The sequence below is a fragment of the Cavia porcellus genome, unplaced genomic scaffold (assembly GCF_034190915.1).
Source record: "Cavia porcellus strain 051 isolate PalLab524CR breed Dunkin Hartley unplaced genomic scaffold, mCavPor4.1 scaffold_13, whole genome shotgun sequence".
In the NCBI taxonomy this organism is placed as follows: Eukaryota; Metazoa; Chordata; class Mammalia; order Rodentia; family Caviidae; genus Cavia; species Cavia porcellus.
This window is the reverse complement of record NW_026947496.1, coordinates 29,523,571-29,542,377: the sequence shown is the minus strand read 5'-3', so window position 1 is coordinate 29,542,377 and position 18,807 is coordinate 29,523,571. Positions and strand designations below refer to the sequence as shown.

Below are 18,807 nucleotides of genomic sequence, written 5' to 3'. Positions count from 1 at the left end.
ATCATACATTTTGACAGTACAGATCAAGTAAAACATTTTTAATTAGACTGTGTATTCTAAATACATTTTTAAAAATTAATACACATAGAATGGCAATATCTTTCTTTTAAAAATAACAATGCTTTGAGTATGGATCTGTTCTTAAAAAATATAGAAAAAAAGTACAGAAAGAAGTTTTAAATTTCCCAAATACTTTGTAGTATGTTCTAGTTTTGTTAGAATTATATTTTTGAGGTCCCATTCAACCCAGCTATTCCACTTCAGGGTGTCTTCCCAAAACAATTAAAAACATCATACCACAATGATAGTAAAAGTGGCTTTTAAATCTTTGAGGAAACTAAAAGCAAATCATCCATGTAATAAGCAGCAGTGAAATTCATAGCCAGGTCTGCCTATTTCCCATCCCTAGGATGCCTGCTGTCATGACTGCATCAAGATTGATGTCCTCAGGGGCTGGAGATTTAGCTCAGCGGCATAAGTACCTGCCTTGTAAGCAGGCAGTCATGAGTTTGATCCCCAGTACCGATAAAAACGAAAAAGACAAAAAAAAAAAAAAAAAAAAAAAAAAGATTGATGTCCTCTAAAATTATCACAGGGTCACTTTCTTAAAGAAGAGTGAATTACTAAGACTGGCATCTTCTACTTGAGTATTCCACTCAACAGGCACTGATTTGGACATCAGCCATCCCCATTGGCTTATAATTCAGAAGTGAAAATACTTGTTTCTGTTTATTAGATGTTAACTAACGTAAGTCCATTTGAAAGCTTTCTATCTACATTTATGGAAAGGAATAGACAGTTTTGTTTCATGCACTAACTTGTGTCTGGGTAAAGGCATAGCCATGCTGTACTTTTCCCTAATATCCTGAAATATTTGGTCATATGTTTATATAAGTAATAACTTTCACAACCCTAAAATGAAGCCAAGAGGAATCTGGTTGGTGATTTCTCCCTGCAGTTTTTGGAAATTTTGACATCTTTTGAGATACTCAATTTTTAATACCCATGACCAATAAAAGTTCTTTTATAGTCTTGTAAGTCAATTCACTTATGAGCATTTTTATTATCCAGGATAATTTGCTTTTAGAGCCAGTGAGAAAGGCCCACCATTCACACATCCAAAGTAAAAGACTGAGAGATGTGAAGCACAACACAAGTGAAACTTTGATCACGCTTCTGCAAAATGGCTTTCTGACCAAAGTCAAGCAGTACTCATCAAAACTTCGAGTAACTCTTCTGGCCCCAGCTTCCAAGCTCCCTCCCTCCTCTCTACATTGACTGAAATCAGAGAGGTGCTATCTTCTCAACTGCCATCTTAGTGTTTGGATAAACCCACACTTCTCTGTGTATCCCTTTGTTTGTGAAATGTCATTTGCTTTTCAATTATCTAGTTTTAAAACTTTGTTCTGGGGGACAACCTGCTCGGGATGCCCTTCTGTTTTTCTTCAGACAAAAACTTTCTCTCTCTCTCTCACTAAATATATTCTACTTTTCACCTCCGTTGTTCCTAAAATACATTCTTCAGTTTTAGAGAACACGAACTGCGGACATAAGAGGTCGGGAGTCTCGTTCTCCTATATCATTGGGAGGTCTTCCACCGAGATCACTGGACGGAGTCCTACTATAGTTTATTGTTTATACTTAAAAATATTTACAACAATTCTTTTCTATAAATTGTTTTGAAAAATAAAAAAATAACTTTGTTCTAGGATTGCAGGGCTTAATTCTAAAACTGCTATGCATATTTCATGGGATCCCAATCATTATAACAATAGCATACCACACAGAAGTAGAGAGAACAATTCTAAAATCTGTATGCCAAAACCAAAGAAACTTAGAACAGCAGAATCCACTTTGGATAACAGTGGAAAGGTACAAGGTGTTAACAGTCTGTTGTTTGGAGTGAAGAGACAACCCACAACGTGGGAGAAAATGTTTGCCAGCTGTACCTTAGACACAAGATTACTGTCGAGAACATATAAAGAGTTCAAAAAAATCATTCCTCCAAGATTTAAAGAGCTAATCCAAAAATGGGTATCTGATAAGAATACATACTTCTCAGATGATGAAATACAAACAGCAAATAAATATGTGAAAAAAATGTTCAACATCGTTGGTCATTCAAGAGATGCGAATTAAACCAACTCTGAGATTCCACTTTACCTCAGAAAGAACGGCTATTATTAAGAGATCAAGCAGTAACAAATGCTGAAGGAGCTGTAGGTAAAAAGGAACACTTCTCCATTGTTAGTAGGAATGCAGACTGGTACAACCACTGTGGAAATCAGTGTGGAGATTCTTAAAAAAAAAAAAAAAAAATAAGACCAGAAGTCTAATCCGACCCAGCTGTTCCCCTTGTAGACAGCTTCCCAAAAGAATTAAAAACATCATATCACAGCAATATATGTGTGCCCATGTTTAAGACACCACAATTTGTAACAGTTAGACCTTAGCCCATCGACTGAGAAACGGATTAAAAAAAAAAAGTGGTATTTTTATACAACAAAGTACTACTCAGCCATAAAGAAGGACAAACTGAAGACTTCCATAGGTAAATGTATGGAACTTGAGAATGTATTTATAAGTGAAATAAATAAGACACACATATGTAAACATTTACATTGTCTCACTAGTGTAAAAAGCTGAAAGAAACATGTACATGTGCATATATATATATTATACTTAAGATAGTTATACTACTGATTTATCTGAGTACACTGAAGAGAAAGATTTGTGCTGGTATTGTTTTGACAACTGAATGCAGATGTCTTGTGCTCTGGGTGAATGATTTGTGGATGACAATGCACAATGTATTTAACATATATATATGTCTCTGAAATAAAATGGATTTGAAAAATAAAATCTGCAATTTGTTCATAGATAAAAAATACTACATACAATAAAAGTTCCAAGGAAAAGGATTATAAAGGCTGCAAAGCAGGCCTAGGACGGAGCCTCTCTGGCTTTTTGTTACAGGCAGCTGAGTTAGAAATACTACAGGCAGTCAGACAGGGCTAGGGCCTCAAAGGAGCCAGAGCAGAAGTTCAGACACCTTGCAGCCTTCAAAGAGACAAACACCTCCTGCTGTGGGCCAGATCTCAAGACAAAAGGCAAAGTAAATACACCCACATCCAAAGGATCCACAGTCCAAATAGTTCTCTATCACCCTGAGGAAGTCCCAGCATCCCAGCCCTCTACTGGGAGAGGCCCTGCTGTTAAGCCCACTTACTAAGTGACTGGCGGGCCCCATTTGCTCCTAATTTACTCAATTTTACCTGAGCAATTAATTTTACTGGTTGACCACAATTCTGTCCTGCCTTAAGCCCACCTGGTAGATTCCCATTTTTCCCTACCTTTGACTCATCTAACCTCATTATTTTATTCTATAAAAGTCCCTAGAAAAGACAGTATCTCTGGAAACCCACTCGGGACCCCTTCTGTCTCTGACAGAAGCTTTCTTTCTCTCAATAAATATATTCCACTCTTTACCTCCGCTGTACCTAAAATTCATTCTTTCATTTTAGAGAACATGAACTCATACTCAGCACATAGTAGGTCAGCAGTTTCATTCCCCTGTATCAGCTTCACCCAAAGGTAGAGAAGCTAAGCAAAAGTTACACAGCAAGGCCATGTTAGCTGACATGTAACAAGGGATGCGCAAACCTGTGAACACAATAAGAAGCTAGTTGCTTTTCAGCTTTTGCTTGAAGAGTTTCTCCGTAGACACTCATTTAGAATCTGTGTCTAGAGAAGGTGAGATTATCCTAAGGCAGTATGTTATCAGTCAATCAGCTCCAAATCAGAAGTCTCCTGAAAAAAAAATCTCCAACTGAGCCCACAAACCCACATAAGCCAAACTTATTCAGCGTTCAATAATCATGATGCAGTAGAGGACAAACAAGAACTGGATGAGGAATGGAAACAAGGAATTTTTTAAAAAGTAAAAATTACACATTAAAGAAAAACCTCATCCTCAGAACACTAGCCCAGTTTACTTTTCTCCTTCTCCCCAAACAGCAAATGTGGGCAAATCCCTGTCAGACTCAAAATGGGTCTGCCCATTTCTTCTTACTTGCAAATGGTTCTGTTTCACACATGAAAGGACCACCCTTTTGGAATTATACATAGGAAGAGACAATTATTTCGCTAGCCAATGGCCATCCTCTCCCACTCACTAAGACTAATCAAATTCCATTGATTTGCACCTTCCAAAACATAAAGGACATCAGCCCCCAACTGTATTGTCTGATCCTTTTCAGCATCTTTACTCCACTACTGAATGTGTCCTGTATTTATTTCTAATAAATCTTTCCCAAGCATATTTTCCTGACATATCCTGAAAGTTCTTTTTCTACAACAGGAATCAGTGAACCTGCATATTTTTTGTAAAGCGTTTTCAGCCTGGGGAATTCACATACCCAGTCTGTGGCAAAGCCATCAGGAAAATACTGCCTACCACAAGAAATCACCACCCTATTAAAGTTTTCTTTAAAATAGGTGGCTGGATTCAGTGATCCAGGATAAAACTCCAATCACCTCAGAAAAAGAAAGACCACAAACTTCATACACCTGTAAACCAATAGAAACCATCAAGTTTCTTTACAGGAGAGAAAACACCAACCACTCTGGTGAATTGCATGGATAAAATGGTTTGCCCCTCCAGAACCGACTGTGTGAACAGTCCCACTACTGTCTTGTCTATCACAGTTACTAAAATAATAGTTGTACCCGAGTCATACAAAGGCCAAGCCAAATAATGAGAGTACATTCTAGTTTATTAAAGAAAAAAATTAAAGTACCATAGCTGAACATGCAGCTCAGGTTTCTAACGCCAGCCATTAGGAGTCTGAAGCAGGAAGTTCACCATTAATACAGTGTGAATCTGTACTGCATAATAAGTGTCACTTGTGTTCCTCTGTGATACATGGTCTCAAAAAACAAAAACAAAAACTTTGTAGAAGGTATAACATGTAGAGGATAATGAGCAGAAATAAATTATTATGTTATATGCTCTACATTCTTCATGTTATATCCTTCATACAACTACATTTATAGCACCAAAATATCAACTACAAGTATGACAAAAGTTTTCTAGAATCTCTTTTGAAAAATCTCTTCTAAAAAATCAATGACAGCACTATAATTTTCAAATCTCAGTTAAAACAGTAAAGAGATTTCCCTTGAATTTCTTTGGACACAGGATAGCTAGTCATTTAATTCTGAGCATGAAACACCATATACAGACACAAAATTTATCAAAAATATCAAGCCATAACTTTTGAATTATTCTAAGCTGAGATTTGATATGGCTGGCAACACAAGTCAAGAGAAAGGTGATGGATCATCTACTTAAGGCAGTAAATTGTACATTTTAGAAGCTAAGTAAATCCGACTTTTTAGCATCACAAACATTAACAGGTGCTCTCCACACAGATATAAGAACAAACTACAAGTTAAGAAACTAAACTGCAGGAGAAGGTATCAGTTTGTGATCTGGCAGTGAAGAAAGTATCACATATAAATGTATAAAGTCATAAATATTCTATTGACTTTAAAAAGATGCAAAAGATGTCCTGTGAGGCTGTGCATTTTTCCCTTACATATTGGCCAACTGTTTTCCTCCTACAGTGAACAGTCTGTTCTTATTCAATACCTACTTGCTACTGAAATACAGTATTCTATTTCCTTGACGCGTAAGAAATTCAGTAAATATTAAATATATTAACCTTCTGTCAACTCTAGCTGTTGTAAATACTTTATTTTAGTTTAAAGGTATAAACTTTTCTATTTTTAACATGTAAAAATGCTTAAATGTAATCAAATATCATTATGAATTATTCCAATCCATAAAAAGATGCAAAACAGTAAAGGGACTTCTATGAAGCAAAGAAAATCCATGATGATATTAACTTGTAGATTAAAAAGCACAGAAAGTATTTTTAGTGGCAAAAGTCAAAATCCAGTAACTGGAAAAGATTTTATTTAAAAAAAAAAAGTATACTCATGGGAAATACACATAACATATAGGTCATTAGAATTAGGAATTATTGCTCACTGGTGGTGGTAGTGTGGATAGTCTGTGTTAGATTTTTACATGGACACACACTCTGCACTAGCAAATATGCTCCTGAGTATCTATGACATTTTTGCAAATCTGTTTCTAGGGCAGAAAAAGATAAGACCTGCTATATATTCATATCTTTAACAAAGCTGAAAAAACCTACTTTCCCATACCTTGGAAAAAGAAAATAAAGTGTCATGATCCATCCACATTTCTCTGAAGTATGGAATCACCAGTGGCTAAAAACCTTTGACCTAGCTGGTAAATTGAACACATAAATTCCTGAGTGATATTGGACACTTAAAAGATTAAAAAAGACCCCAAGAGCTACCATCTTTATCTTTGCACTACAAACCTAAGCCAAGGAACCCTACCCAAATAACTCCTACTCTGTACATGCACACTGTTTCTTCTTGTGAACCGCTATTTGCCTTTCTAATTGCCACTACAGTGAGAACCTACAAGTCTTCACTGCTTGGTGGTTCATATACACACGGTGTGAGAAGGCAGGTATACAAGCAAAGAGAGGCCAAGAACTGAAGCTCTGAGCATTACCTCATCTATGCCCTTCTTCAAAAGCCATTCCCATGGGCTTCTGCATGATATCAACATGAAACAGTTATCCATTGTATGAGAAATTCAAGAGAATTTGGGTGGGGAGCATTTCAGGGAGGGCAGCATTTAACCACACATAGAACCACAGAACATGTAACAAAGGCTCATTATCACTTCTTTCCCAGAAAGTAAAGTTACTGCAAAGCAAAACAGAGCCCCAACTCACCCAGGAAACTGCCTGACAGGTAAGTCCTGCATTTTCAAGGAAGGGAAAATAGGAAAAGGCGAGGAGAAAATCAAATATTATCACCATGGGCCTGGGATTTAGCTCAGTGGCATAAGCTGCTGCCTGGCAAGCTCTTAGCCAGAAGAGTTTGATCCCTTACATCAGACAAATAAACAAACAATGAACAAAAACCTTGCACCTGTGGTTAAGCAGGGAGCATGGTTCCCACTGTCAGCATCAATTCACTCTAGATATAGAAATCCTTTCTCATTAGCATTGTACATGGTTGATTTCTTATAACAAACTGTTCATTGACAATTTGTATTCTCCCTCCTTTTAAAGCTGAGGCAAGCCACACAGTATGACTAGTGTGATGCCCCTCTGTTATACAAAAGAAACAGCAAAATGTAAACAAATCAAACCAAACTGAGAAAATAAACTCAAATTTGTGCTCTTTTTTACAAACACTACTCATGTGTTACAGTTTAGTTTCTCCTGAAACCCTGATTCATACTGCGGTCAACACAGGAAGCCATCTCATCAGTTTCCCATTCTACAGACCATTTCACAGAATTCAATGGATGCTGCCTTATAAAGAGTTGACTAAATGCTGCTTGGGTTACCAAAGGAAAATACCCTGATCAATCCAAAGTCAGCTGAAAATAAGATATCAAAAGTGCTCTGAGCACGTCTAGTCTTACCAAACATTAAAATTAAGCCTTGGCTCCTTTAAAACAGCTCAACACACTTACAATGTATTTGAGAAAAACCTATGTAACACTTTCCAAGTTTCATGTTAAAATGATAAATATCTGTGGGCTTTATTGAACATGGTGCACTGGAAACCACTGTCTGTTTTCTCACAGTTTGTTGTTGCTGATAAGCTGCTTTCCACAACCTTGAGCAAGCATTTTAAGGACATCACTAGTGTACAAACAGCATGAAAGGCAACAATTGCGTTGCAATGTTGAATATTTATCGTTTTTTTAATATTCCAGCACTGGAGATTAAATTTAGGGCCTTATGCATGTTACACAAGTTCCTTTAGATCGAGACACAGCCCCAGTAGTTTTACATTATGTTATATTGGGTCTTGCTCCACTTTGCAGACTGCCCTTGGAAGAGTCATCCCCATGCCTCAGTGTCAAAATGGATGAGATACAAGTTGGGCACCACAATGTGTCCTTGAAATTTCATTTAACCAAAACATGTAATGCTGATTAACAGCGCCGTTTAAAAACAAATGAAAATGAAACCCAGTGGTGATAGACCACCCTCATTTTAGCCAGGCAAGGTGGGACATATCTGTCATCTCTGCACTCCAGAGGACCTGAAACAAGATCAAAAGTTCTCTGCAAGACAGGTAAAGTGGCGCAAGCCTGGAATCTCCAGTACTTGCGAGTGGCTAGACAGAAGATCACCTGAATTTGAGGCCAGACTGGACTACATACTAATTTCGAGCCAAGCCTGACCTTTATAACTAGACCGTTTCTCAAAAATAAAAAAATAAAAATAAAAAAGCAAAAAAGATTCAATGCTGCCTGGTAACTTACGACACGTGATCACAAATTATTAAATAGTGTGGGCAATCTGTTTAGAGCAACAGTCCTAAATTGAACGTTCTGTACCATGCAAACATCAGGGAATGAGATCAGGGAGCCGGCGCACCACAGCTTCCCCAGCTCATTCCTTCTCTTAACAAGGTCTCCACACATCTCCCATTCTCCATCTACAGTTGCTGACACAGCCGTACGCTGGGGCTGCCTGAGACAACACTCTAGGCTGGCAACATGGACACGGGAAAACAGGATGCTAATTACTCAAAATGCACCTACAGCCAGGGCAGGAGGGACCCACAGTACACAGCGCAGCAGACCAGGGACTCACACGGGAGCGGTCAGAGCGCTTCTAGCCGCCATTGCTCTTCCCACCTCTAGCATTCGCAGCAGAACCCCTTCCCCCTCCCCCCAACCACCCCAGCGCACCCATCCCATAACCTCACCGTTGTGTGGCTTGAGGGTCTCCCCATGGTCCTTCTCCTGCAGCCTGTAGCCTGCAGAAATCCTAAAGAAAACAACTCCAGTCAACTAGTCAGGATTCCCAGCAACGCGCTCAAGATCTGGACTTCCGCCCCGAGAAACAGAGCCCTCCTCCCTTTGCCCACTTGATTGGACAGTCCACGCAGCCCGCCCCTCGACACGGATTTGCTTCTGCTGCTTGACATTTCCTTTAATCTGAGACTGACAAGACATTTGAATCCCCTACCAGTGTAAATTGAGCTCCAATGGTAGGTTTTAACCCAGAGTTTTCCAGAACACTTTCTTATGCCAATCTGCACTAGCGTTTTTTGAGCAGTGCTTTCCCCAGGTTTTGCAGAGCCACCTCTCCCTTTTTATTTTTTTTTTTTTAATGACAGGGTGTCTGTATAATTTAGTCTGCTTTCTTTGTGTTGTCAGCTCTCTCTGATCCTCCTGCATCAGCTGCCCTAGGTCTGGAATTACTAGCATGCACCACTATCCCTGGCTCCTCCTGTTTTACTAGGCTAAGGGGATCCTTCCAGGATGTTGCCCCACAAAATGCGTTTACAGGTGTCCTAAGCCAGTTTCAGAGTTAAAATACCACGGAGAAATCACTGTGAGAGATATAATGAGTTCAGGCAAAGGCCAGACACAGGGAATAGAGAGAGGGCTTGATATCGTGAGAGGTAAAAGCTTGCAAATTAGGTAGTTTGCTTCATAGAAAACACTCTCACACTGGTATCTCAATTTACTCATTTCAATGAAAGTACATAAATATATGCCAGAAGGGGAATATAATCAATAAATGGGGGGCTGGGGATTTAGCTCAGCGGCATAAGCACCTGCCTTGCAAGCAGGGAGTCGTGAGTTCGATCCCCGGTACCGATAAAAAGGAAGAAGACAAATAATAATAATAATAATAATCCAATAAATGTATTTCATTGTGTTGAGGCAGAGCAACTTAAAGACTTCAGTATATCTGTTAGCTTCCTTTTCCTGCAGTTTTCTCTGCACAAGTTGAAACTCTCTGTCTTTCAACACATTACAAATTCCAGAAGAGACATTACCTGAAATCAGGTGATACTTTTAATTAATATCTTGCTAGGCATGAGAGGTGGGGAGAATATCAGTAGATTTGTTGTGTGTGCGGTTAAGTCATGGACATGTGACATTCCGACCATATCTTCTCCCTACCACTTTCTCCCTGGCACTTCTTTTATTCTGAGCTTCCCCGGTTCTCATATTCTAGTTGCCTTTCCTTTGTCATGTTCATGCTTTCAACTCAGATAATAACTGACTTCAGTCTCCAAAATACTGAGCTAATAATATATTTTATTCTTAAATTCTGGATGTCAGGTATTTAGTACCTAAACTAAGAAACTAATAAAATCCATAGGCATCTGGTCAAAATAATCTGCAAAATGTATCAAAACTTTCTTTAGAAGACTATACAAGTGAGTTTTCTCTGTGACTATCCTTCATTGATTTTTTTGCCTTTGAACATATTTCAGACTGACACCAGCAACACTTTGCATACAAAACAATTTTCCAGGGAAAACCTCATGGTAGCCAGTGAATTCCTCTGAAAGGACAAAAACTTCAATACCTTTTTCACGTATGCCACCCACTTTCCATATCATGACACCTGTGGCTGTCAACATTCCTTCTAGATCCATTCTGAGTAGATGGAAACAACACACCAAATAGGTCTGCAGCCCAGTGAGAGGCAAGCATAACACTGGTTTACCTAACTTAGCAACTGCTGGCTCATATTCTCATTGCTTCTTCAGACTTTTCCGTACTACTGGCCCTGCCTGCCCATCATGTGTGCCCCCATTGGATCTCGCTGGATCACTGGGTTTCTGCTTTGGCTAGGTGGTTATGTGCACCTGTCTGGGGTCTTTTGGGGTCACTGCAGTGCTTACATGGGCTGAGCCAGCTTGTGTGCTGTCCCCGCTGAATCCCTACTGATGTCTTGCTGGTTGTCTCTGTACCTCTCACTTTTGGTTGGGTAATTATCTGATTTTGGAATGGTTGCTTTCAGGAATGACTTTGGAAATAGTACGTCCTCTTCTATTTATTTAAAGAGTTGGAAGAATACTGGTATTAGATCATCTCTAAATTTCCCACACAATTCAGTAGTGAATCTTCCAGAAATTCAGTTTTTTTAAGTTGATAGCTTTGTTTTGAAGGACTTCTATCTAGAACATATACAGAATTTTTAAAAAATCAGACCCCTGAAATTCAAACACCCATATCAAAAATGAGCATGAATACACACACTTCACATATGAAGAAATATAAATAGCAAAGAAATATGTAAAAAAAATGTTCGTCATTAGTCATTCAAGAAATGAAAATTAAAACAACACTCTCCAGAAAGAATGGCTAGAATCAACAAATCAATCAATAAAAAATGCTGGAGGGCAGTGGGAATAAAGGAACAATCCTCCACTATTGGTGTAAGTGTAGACCAGTGCAACCACTGAGGAAATCAGTGCAGAGATTCCTCGAAAAACTAAGATTGGGGGGCCCATTCAAATCAGGTACTTACCTTCTGGATATTTTCCAAGAAGGATTTAAAACATCGAGTGAAGCAATATTTGTACAACCTATGTTTATAGAACCACAATTTGTAATAGCTAAATCTTGGAAACAAGCCAAATGACCAACAATTGAGGAATGACTAAAAAAGATGTGGTATTTTTATACAATGGAATACTACTCAACTATAAAGATAACTTAGTAGTTTTTAAAATTTCCTCTTTAATTTCATCTACTGATCATTATTAAGGATTTTTATATATTCTAAGTTCAGTTTTGATATTAAATGCATCTAGTAATCTAAACCTAACTGTATTCATATAGATGAATTTAAAAGTAATTTTACAAAAACTGTCTGAAGACCAATAAACAACCATGGTAATACTATTAAAGATATGTGGGGTTGTGAACATGGGTATGTAAAATAAATCTCAAACACTGATACATATGCTATGAGAAACACTGCAAAGTAGTATAATGGGTGCCGATGAATATTCATAGAATTAGTAAAATTAACAGGAAAAATGATGAGAAAGGAGAAAAGTAAACTGTAGAATGAAGTAAATTAATCACTGAAAAATTGAATGGGAGAAATCAATAAAGAAAAACAAGTGTAATAAAGAAAACTGGGGATGGAGTTCAGTACACGGCATTTCCATGGCAAGTTTAAGGTCCTGGCTTGCATCATCAGCCCCAAAAACAAACAAAATAAAATCAAAAAATGAAAAGGGATACAAAAAAGTGAGTGTTTTTCATGGCAAATGAGTTTATCATTTATAGTGTATCAAGAGACTATAGTCTCATTTTTTATGCTGGTACTATAATATATATTGTAGGCATTTTCTACTGCATCAGTTCTGTAAAAGAAAAGTAAGACAATACAACCAATTTCATTTAAAAACCTTTTTAGTAATGATTTACTATGAGGAGATCTGGTGTAGTGGTTGATTGTGTCAACTTGAGACATTTAGAAGCTTAACTAAGTGGGTTTAGCAACTCTACCCACTACAGTGTAGAAGACCCACTCTTGGGTGGCTCACCACTTGGAGGTTTAAAAGGGAAGGAGGAAAGATGAATGCATTCCATTCTTTGGAGAAGCTCCAGTCTTCAGCCTTTGATTTGGATGTCGTCTCCTGGCTCTTTAGCTTTTCGGCATAGACTCTTTAGCCTTACATTGTGGATCTCTTGGACTTGTGTCACAGACCCATCAGCCTGCTGATGTGGACTCATCGAACTCTGTGGCTGACTAGGGTAAGCCAATATTGTCATTTGTTATACCTCATGTTATATCAGTTTTGTTTTCTCTAGTAAAACCCTGACTAATACATGTCTTATGCCTTCTAAGAACATTTCATCATGAATTTACCATATTCTCTGGATGATGACTTGAAAACAGCATTTACTTGGATTTTCAGTAACTCGCACACACATATGGCATGTGTACATTATTTTTGATACCCTTTCTACCATGACTCAACTGTCTCTGCCTTCTGATGAACTTCTTAATATTATCTAAACCATTTACACTTGTCTTATCTACCATCTCTTAATTCATAGTTTAGATTTTCCATACACAATACCACATGATGGTGACATTTCTATCTCACATACTTTACATAAGATTATCGGCACAGAATCTATTCACTTTTTGTTAAGTGACATCATTTCATACTTGTCTATGGCTAAGTATTATTCCACGGTATATACACACCACATTTCTTTCAGTGATGGAGACTAAACCTACTTTTAGCATTCAGCTACATCTTAGGCTTATTTATTCTTTATTTTACCACACTGTTATCAAGCCTGTTTTCCCAGGCTGACCATCAGTGTATGTTTTTCCTATCACAGGTCCACATAGTGTTAAGACTGAGCACATGCAACATCAAGTTGAAGCTGCTCAGTTTCCTTAAGATACTCTTCTTTGTTTTTTTTTTATTTAAAGAAAAGGAAACGAAAAAAAAAATACATGGAGATAAAAAAAAAAGGGTAGAAATAATACAAAATTACAGACAAACAAAAGGTAAGAAATTGCCGGTTGATAAGTTACAAATTGTCATCTTCGAAATAGCTGTTCAGGTTATAGAATTAAAGTATTTAGAATGACATTCAAAAAAGTGACCCTACAAACCATTCTGCTCTATGATCGAACTAAAGCTCCGTAATATGATTATCAGTCCCACATATTTGTTTTACATCTCAAAGAGGGTAAGGTTAACCGAAGATACTCTTCTTTGAATGAGCATGTAGGATGTTTCCTGAGCATAAGTATTTTACATTATGCTCCTACAAAAATGGGCATGAGTGTATTAACATAATATGACTACTTTAGCATTGGGAAGAAGATACACAGGACAAATATAGCTGGATGAAACAGGTTCTATTCTGTTTTTTAAACTTTACGTCATCTCATTATACTGTCTGAGCTAGCTCTGACTCATAAGTAGCCCAGGCTGACCTATAAATTATGGCAGTACTTCTTCTCCACAGCCTGAGTACTAGGAAAGCAGGCATACACCACAATTCCAGGCAAAATGGAATTTCTCATTTTACTCTTTTCAAATATCTCTGTACATATTTCATTGACTTTGTGCTTTATGAATTTTGCACCAGGAAAATGGGACAATGTATCCTAATATTTTGGAACATGCATGGACTGAATGGTGTGGATAATTTCTTGAAAATAGCTATTATCAAAATCATGGTATCCATCTCTACTTGGAATACTTCCATGTGATTAGCAATAAGGCAGTTATTGAATGTGTTTACCACTTTGAATACAGATACCCTTTTTTACATGATTTGTTTGACATTAAAGTGGTCTTTTGAAAATACTCATTTTTATATTATATAATTACATACCTTGAACTTGGATATTAGTCAAAACACAAAATTTGTTTTATGTAAATCTATTCACAATATTAGAATGCAATTTCATATAATTTTGTAGTCTTGGTTATGGAAAGTAATTTCATTCTTATACATTAGATAATGCTACTTTTAGCATGATACCAGAACTCCCTACATTTCAGAATTAAAATATTTCAAGTATTCAATTTTCAGAGTGCAGAGAGGAAACATGTGTGCATCTATGAAGAAATTTCATGATTAAAGAAACTTGAACATGCCTTCTCAAGTGCAGTATGCTTGGTTTTACTGTCACTGCTCATATGTTAACTCTTCAGGAACATTCATATTTTGAGAGTAAACATTACCTTATATTTCTCCTATAGATATAGTACTCATTTTCAATTTGATGGCCATCCACATTTTTTCCTAAAGTGTAGATGTGGAAATATAAAAATGAACAAGTATATTACATAAAAATTAATAGATTCAAATTCGAGTCATGGTACAATGTAATCAGGCCTGGAAGGTGCATTAAATTCTTTCCATATTGCAATTAAGGAAACTGCACTGATGTGCAGCATCCTCTGAGCTCAGATATCATAGAGAAAATGAAACCTTCCTTATCTATAGCAGCCGTGTTCCTAAAGTTTTCCCACATCACATTTCTGTAGAGCTTCTTTTAAGAGTGATCCAGCAAAGCCCACTCCTCCATGGTGAAGTTCACAGCCACATCCTCAAAGTTCACAGCCTTCTAAAAGATCAGACAGATACACTGAAGAGAAAGATGGAGACTCACAACAACCTGAAACCCTTTAACTCATGAAAATCAGAAGTGAGAATATACCAGGTCAGCACAAGTTGGGGTGCACATGCCATCCAAGACCAGGTGGAAACTCCAGCAACCCAGCAAGGTCCCAAAGGGAGCTTAGGCTAACGTAGGAGAGACTCCTCAAAACCCAGCAAGGCCCAAGTGGGTGCATACACAATTGGCCCTTAAAACCAGCAGCATAAAAATCATGCCTCCATGAAAATATGACCCAGCACATGGTAAGTTAGGTAAATCAGCTTTTGCAGACATGTGAAACAGAAGCAGGTGGGTGGGAATGCCATTGACAAGAGACCAGTGCCAAACTGACACCCACAGATCAAGATCAGTCCCATAACCAGCACAAATCCAAAGGCAAATTTAGCTGGGGTACACAGCACACTGCTGGGATCAGATTGCGACCTACCACAGAACTAAAACACCAGAGGAATTTCACAACTTTTATTTTTCTCTGTTTAATTGGCATTCCTTTTTGTCTCCAGCTGGTAACTGTCTTCCTTTTCTTGTTTTATGGTTTTTAGATATTTATGGTTCTTGTTTTACATCTCTTTTTAGTTTCTCTTCCTTCCATGACTTAGCGTTCTTAAATTTGTTTTGTTTACTGCTTGTCATCTTTCTCTCTTTCCTCAGCTGACTCACTTGATTTTATGATGCTTTCATGTGAATAAATATTGTGTCTTCTCTCTTGGGCTCAGTCCAATACAATATTCTTTTGCTTTCTCTTGCATTTTTTTCCATCCTGTTTTCTCCAGTTTCCCAAAATCTTGGCAATCATAATTTGATCTCCAGGCTTGCTCCCATTATATTTGACTTCATTCATCTGTCTATCTTGTCACCATTCCTCTTAATCAGTCCTGGAATGAGAGTGAAATAATTCCTCTAAAGGAAAAATCATTGCATATGAATTCCTGATATGTGTTGGATTGTGTTATATAACTGTAGAATTTACACATATGGTTAAACATGTCAGTGGACAGGTTGTTCTTAAGACTATTGTTATTGATAACTTCACTATGTTAGCCAGGAAGTCATAGCCAGGAATCAGTTTTTCTCATCTGTATGACAACACTGTGATTGTATGGAATCACAGCCATCATTGTAGTTCAACACCAAAGGAGTGGGTTCTGAGCAAAATAGATAGCAACTTCTCATTGTTAACACATTGGGAAAGAAAGTTATCGACATAGATACAAAGACTGAGAACCATCTACATCTGGAAGACATCCCTGAAGAACAGACATATTCTAGGGATGTCCCAATACTAGGGACAATCTTATCTACCTTAAGAAATTTACAATCATCAACACAAAAAAACAAAATAAAATAGAAGATGAAAAGATGCAGAAGCAAAATACAACCCTAGACCCTAAGCCCACCCAGGAAATGTCCTAACCATAATGAGAAAGAGAAAATTGGAAGCCAACCTGAGGAAACTCTTAAATGATAGCAACATAAGTGAGAAAACACATGGAAGAGGTTATAGAAACATAATATTTATTGTGAAAAGAGAAATGATGATAAAAATGAAAGATATTAAATGAGACAAAAACAATAGATGAGTTCAGGAAAATGATGAAAGGTAAGAATATAGAACATAAGAAACTGAATCCATGGCAAAAACCTATATAGGAATCTAGGAACTTAAAAATTCCACTGAAGTTATACACAACAAATTAAATGAAGGTGTTTATGTAATATCAGATCTAGGAGACAGGATTATGTCTGGCAACCATGAAAAGAAAGATACCTTAATAAGAGCAAGAGAGTATAAATACTATTACAATAGCTACAAGAAAAAGTAAAAAAAGAACAACATAAGATGGATTGGAATCAGTGAGAATGCTGGAGACAGCACAAAAGCCATAAAAATTGCTTCATAGAAATAATGACAGAAACTCTCAAAATACAGATAAAAAATTTGACATAGAAAATAAATGAACCATATACAACTATATATAGACAAAATCAAAATAAATCTACATCAAGGCATATAATAAGTTTCTAGAAATTCAAGATAAGAACACAATATTAAAAATGACTGGTGAAAAGAAACAAATCACCTATAAAGGAAAGTCTATTGGAGTCACAGCAGATTTCTGAAAACAAACCTTCCAATCAAGGAGAGCTTGGAGTGAGGAATTTCAGTTCTAAAGAAAAATAACCTTCAACCCAAATTGATCTACCCCTCAAAAATGTCTTTCAAAATCAAAGAAGAAGTAAAGTACTTCTTCAACAAAGAAATGTCCAAGGAAATTGGACACAACAGCAAAAGAATGTCACTGCCTACTTCTCAAAGGCAAACTCCAAAAAGTTATAAAACCCAGAAGCATATATGCATCCAATACCAGTGTACCCAATGACATAAAACAAATATTAGCAGACATGAAAAAATCAAATAAGCACTAGCACAATTTGGAGGGACATTAAACAACCCCTCTCACATATAGGTAGGTTAAATAGACAAAAAATCAACAAGCAAGTGTAAAAATTAAACCAAGCCTGTGAACAAATGAACTTAGTAGTTTTCCAGAGAGTGTTACCCCCTACAACATAAGAATACACATTCTTTTCAGCTCCAAATGGGACATTCTCCAAAATATTCCATGTTAGCCTATAAAAAAACACTTAAGTACATGCAGAACAATTGAAATCATCATGTGCATATTATCTGGGCAAAGTGCAATGAAATTGGAAATCAATGGCAAAAGAAATGGTGAAAAGTACATAAACATATGGAAAGGAAACAACACCCTCCTGAACAACCAACAAGTCATAGTGGAAACTAAAGAAGAAATAAAACAATATCTACAATTTAATTATAATGGTAACTCAAAATCTAGAAGTTATGGTACACAATATGTCTTAGTTACTTTTTACTAGTAACTAAGACAAAATACCTGATACCCAAAGTTGGGAAAGGAAAGGTTTATTTCTTATAGTTTTTGGAGGTTTCAGTCCATGCTCAGTTGGCCCCAAAGCAGGGTGGCATGGTGGGGCCACAGTTCACAGAGGCTGCAAAGAGCAAGGCAGAAACTGGCAAGAAAGCCAGACATACTTTTTTCCTGCCATTACATTGTATGCTGGCTCCACCCCTATGTGGGTGTAACACTGACACCATCAATCCAAGCTCTAGACAATGAACCAATCACAAACACATAATGCAAATGCATGAGGCCTGGAGGCCACTGACATACACCACAACACAATGAAAGAAGTGTTATGAGGGAAAGTTGTAGCAATGAATTCTCACAGCAGAAAAAGAGAACCATTTCATATAAACAACCTAATATTGAACCTCAAACTTCTAGAAAATAACAAATCAACCCAAAGTTTATGCAGAAAGGAAACTAAAAAAATAATATGAGAATTTAAATGAGAATTGACTCTTTCAAAGATTAAATAAAATTGATAAACCGTTTCACCAATCTTATGAAAACAGGGGAAAAAGACTCAAATTCAAGGAATTAGATATTAAAAGAGGAAAACCACAATAGATTCTGCAGAAATCCAGGTCATCAATAATTTGAAGACCTGTAGTGTATTAAGATGGAAAACACAGAAGAAATGGCCAAAGTGAATAAAAAAAGATGTAAAATTTCTAAACTAAACACAGTTTCAGTCACTTAAATTTAGAGTATAATTAAAAACTTACCAGTGAAGACATTTACAGATCCGAAGGATTCACTACTGACTTCTACAAGAACTGTAGAGAACAAGTGCAACTACT

The 18,807-nt window shown here is 37.0% G+C and overlaps 1 protein-coding gene across 2 annotated transcripts in view; it reads right to left on the bottom strand.

The window, feature by feature from the left end:
- The window catches only part of LOC100733032 (zinc finger protein ZFP2-like), a 44,429-nt gene extending 35,432 nt beyond the window's left edge, over positions 1 to 8,997 (bottom strand). The window contains exons 1-2 of one of the 2 annotated variants that reach the window (XM_063260005.1): positions 8,845 to 8,967; positions 3,664 to 3,810 (exon numbers count right to left, since the gene is read on the bottom strand). Coding sequence is in view for 1 of the 2 variants with exons in the window: in XM_003468722.5 (XP_003468770.4) it covers positions 8,845 to 8,871 (27 nt within the window). In the remaining variant the exon portion in view is untranslated. Of the gene's footprint in view, positions 1 to 3,663; positions 3,811 to 8,844 lie in introns of both variants that reach the window. The other variant, XM_003468722.5, reaches the window with a different exon arrangement.
- Between the last annotated feature and the right edge of the window lie 9,810 nt (positions 8,998 to 18,807).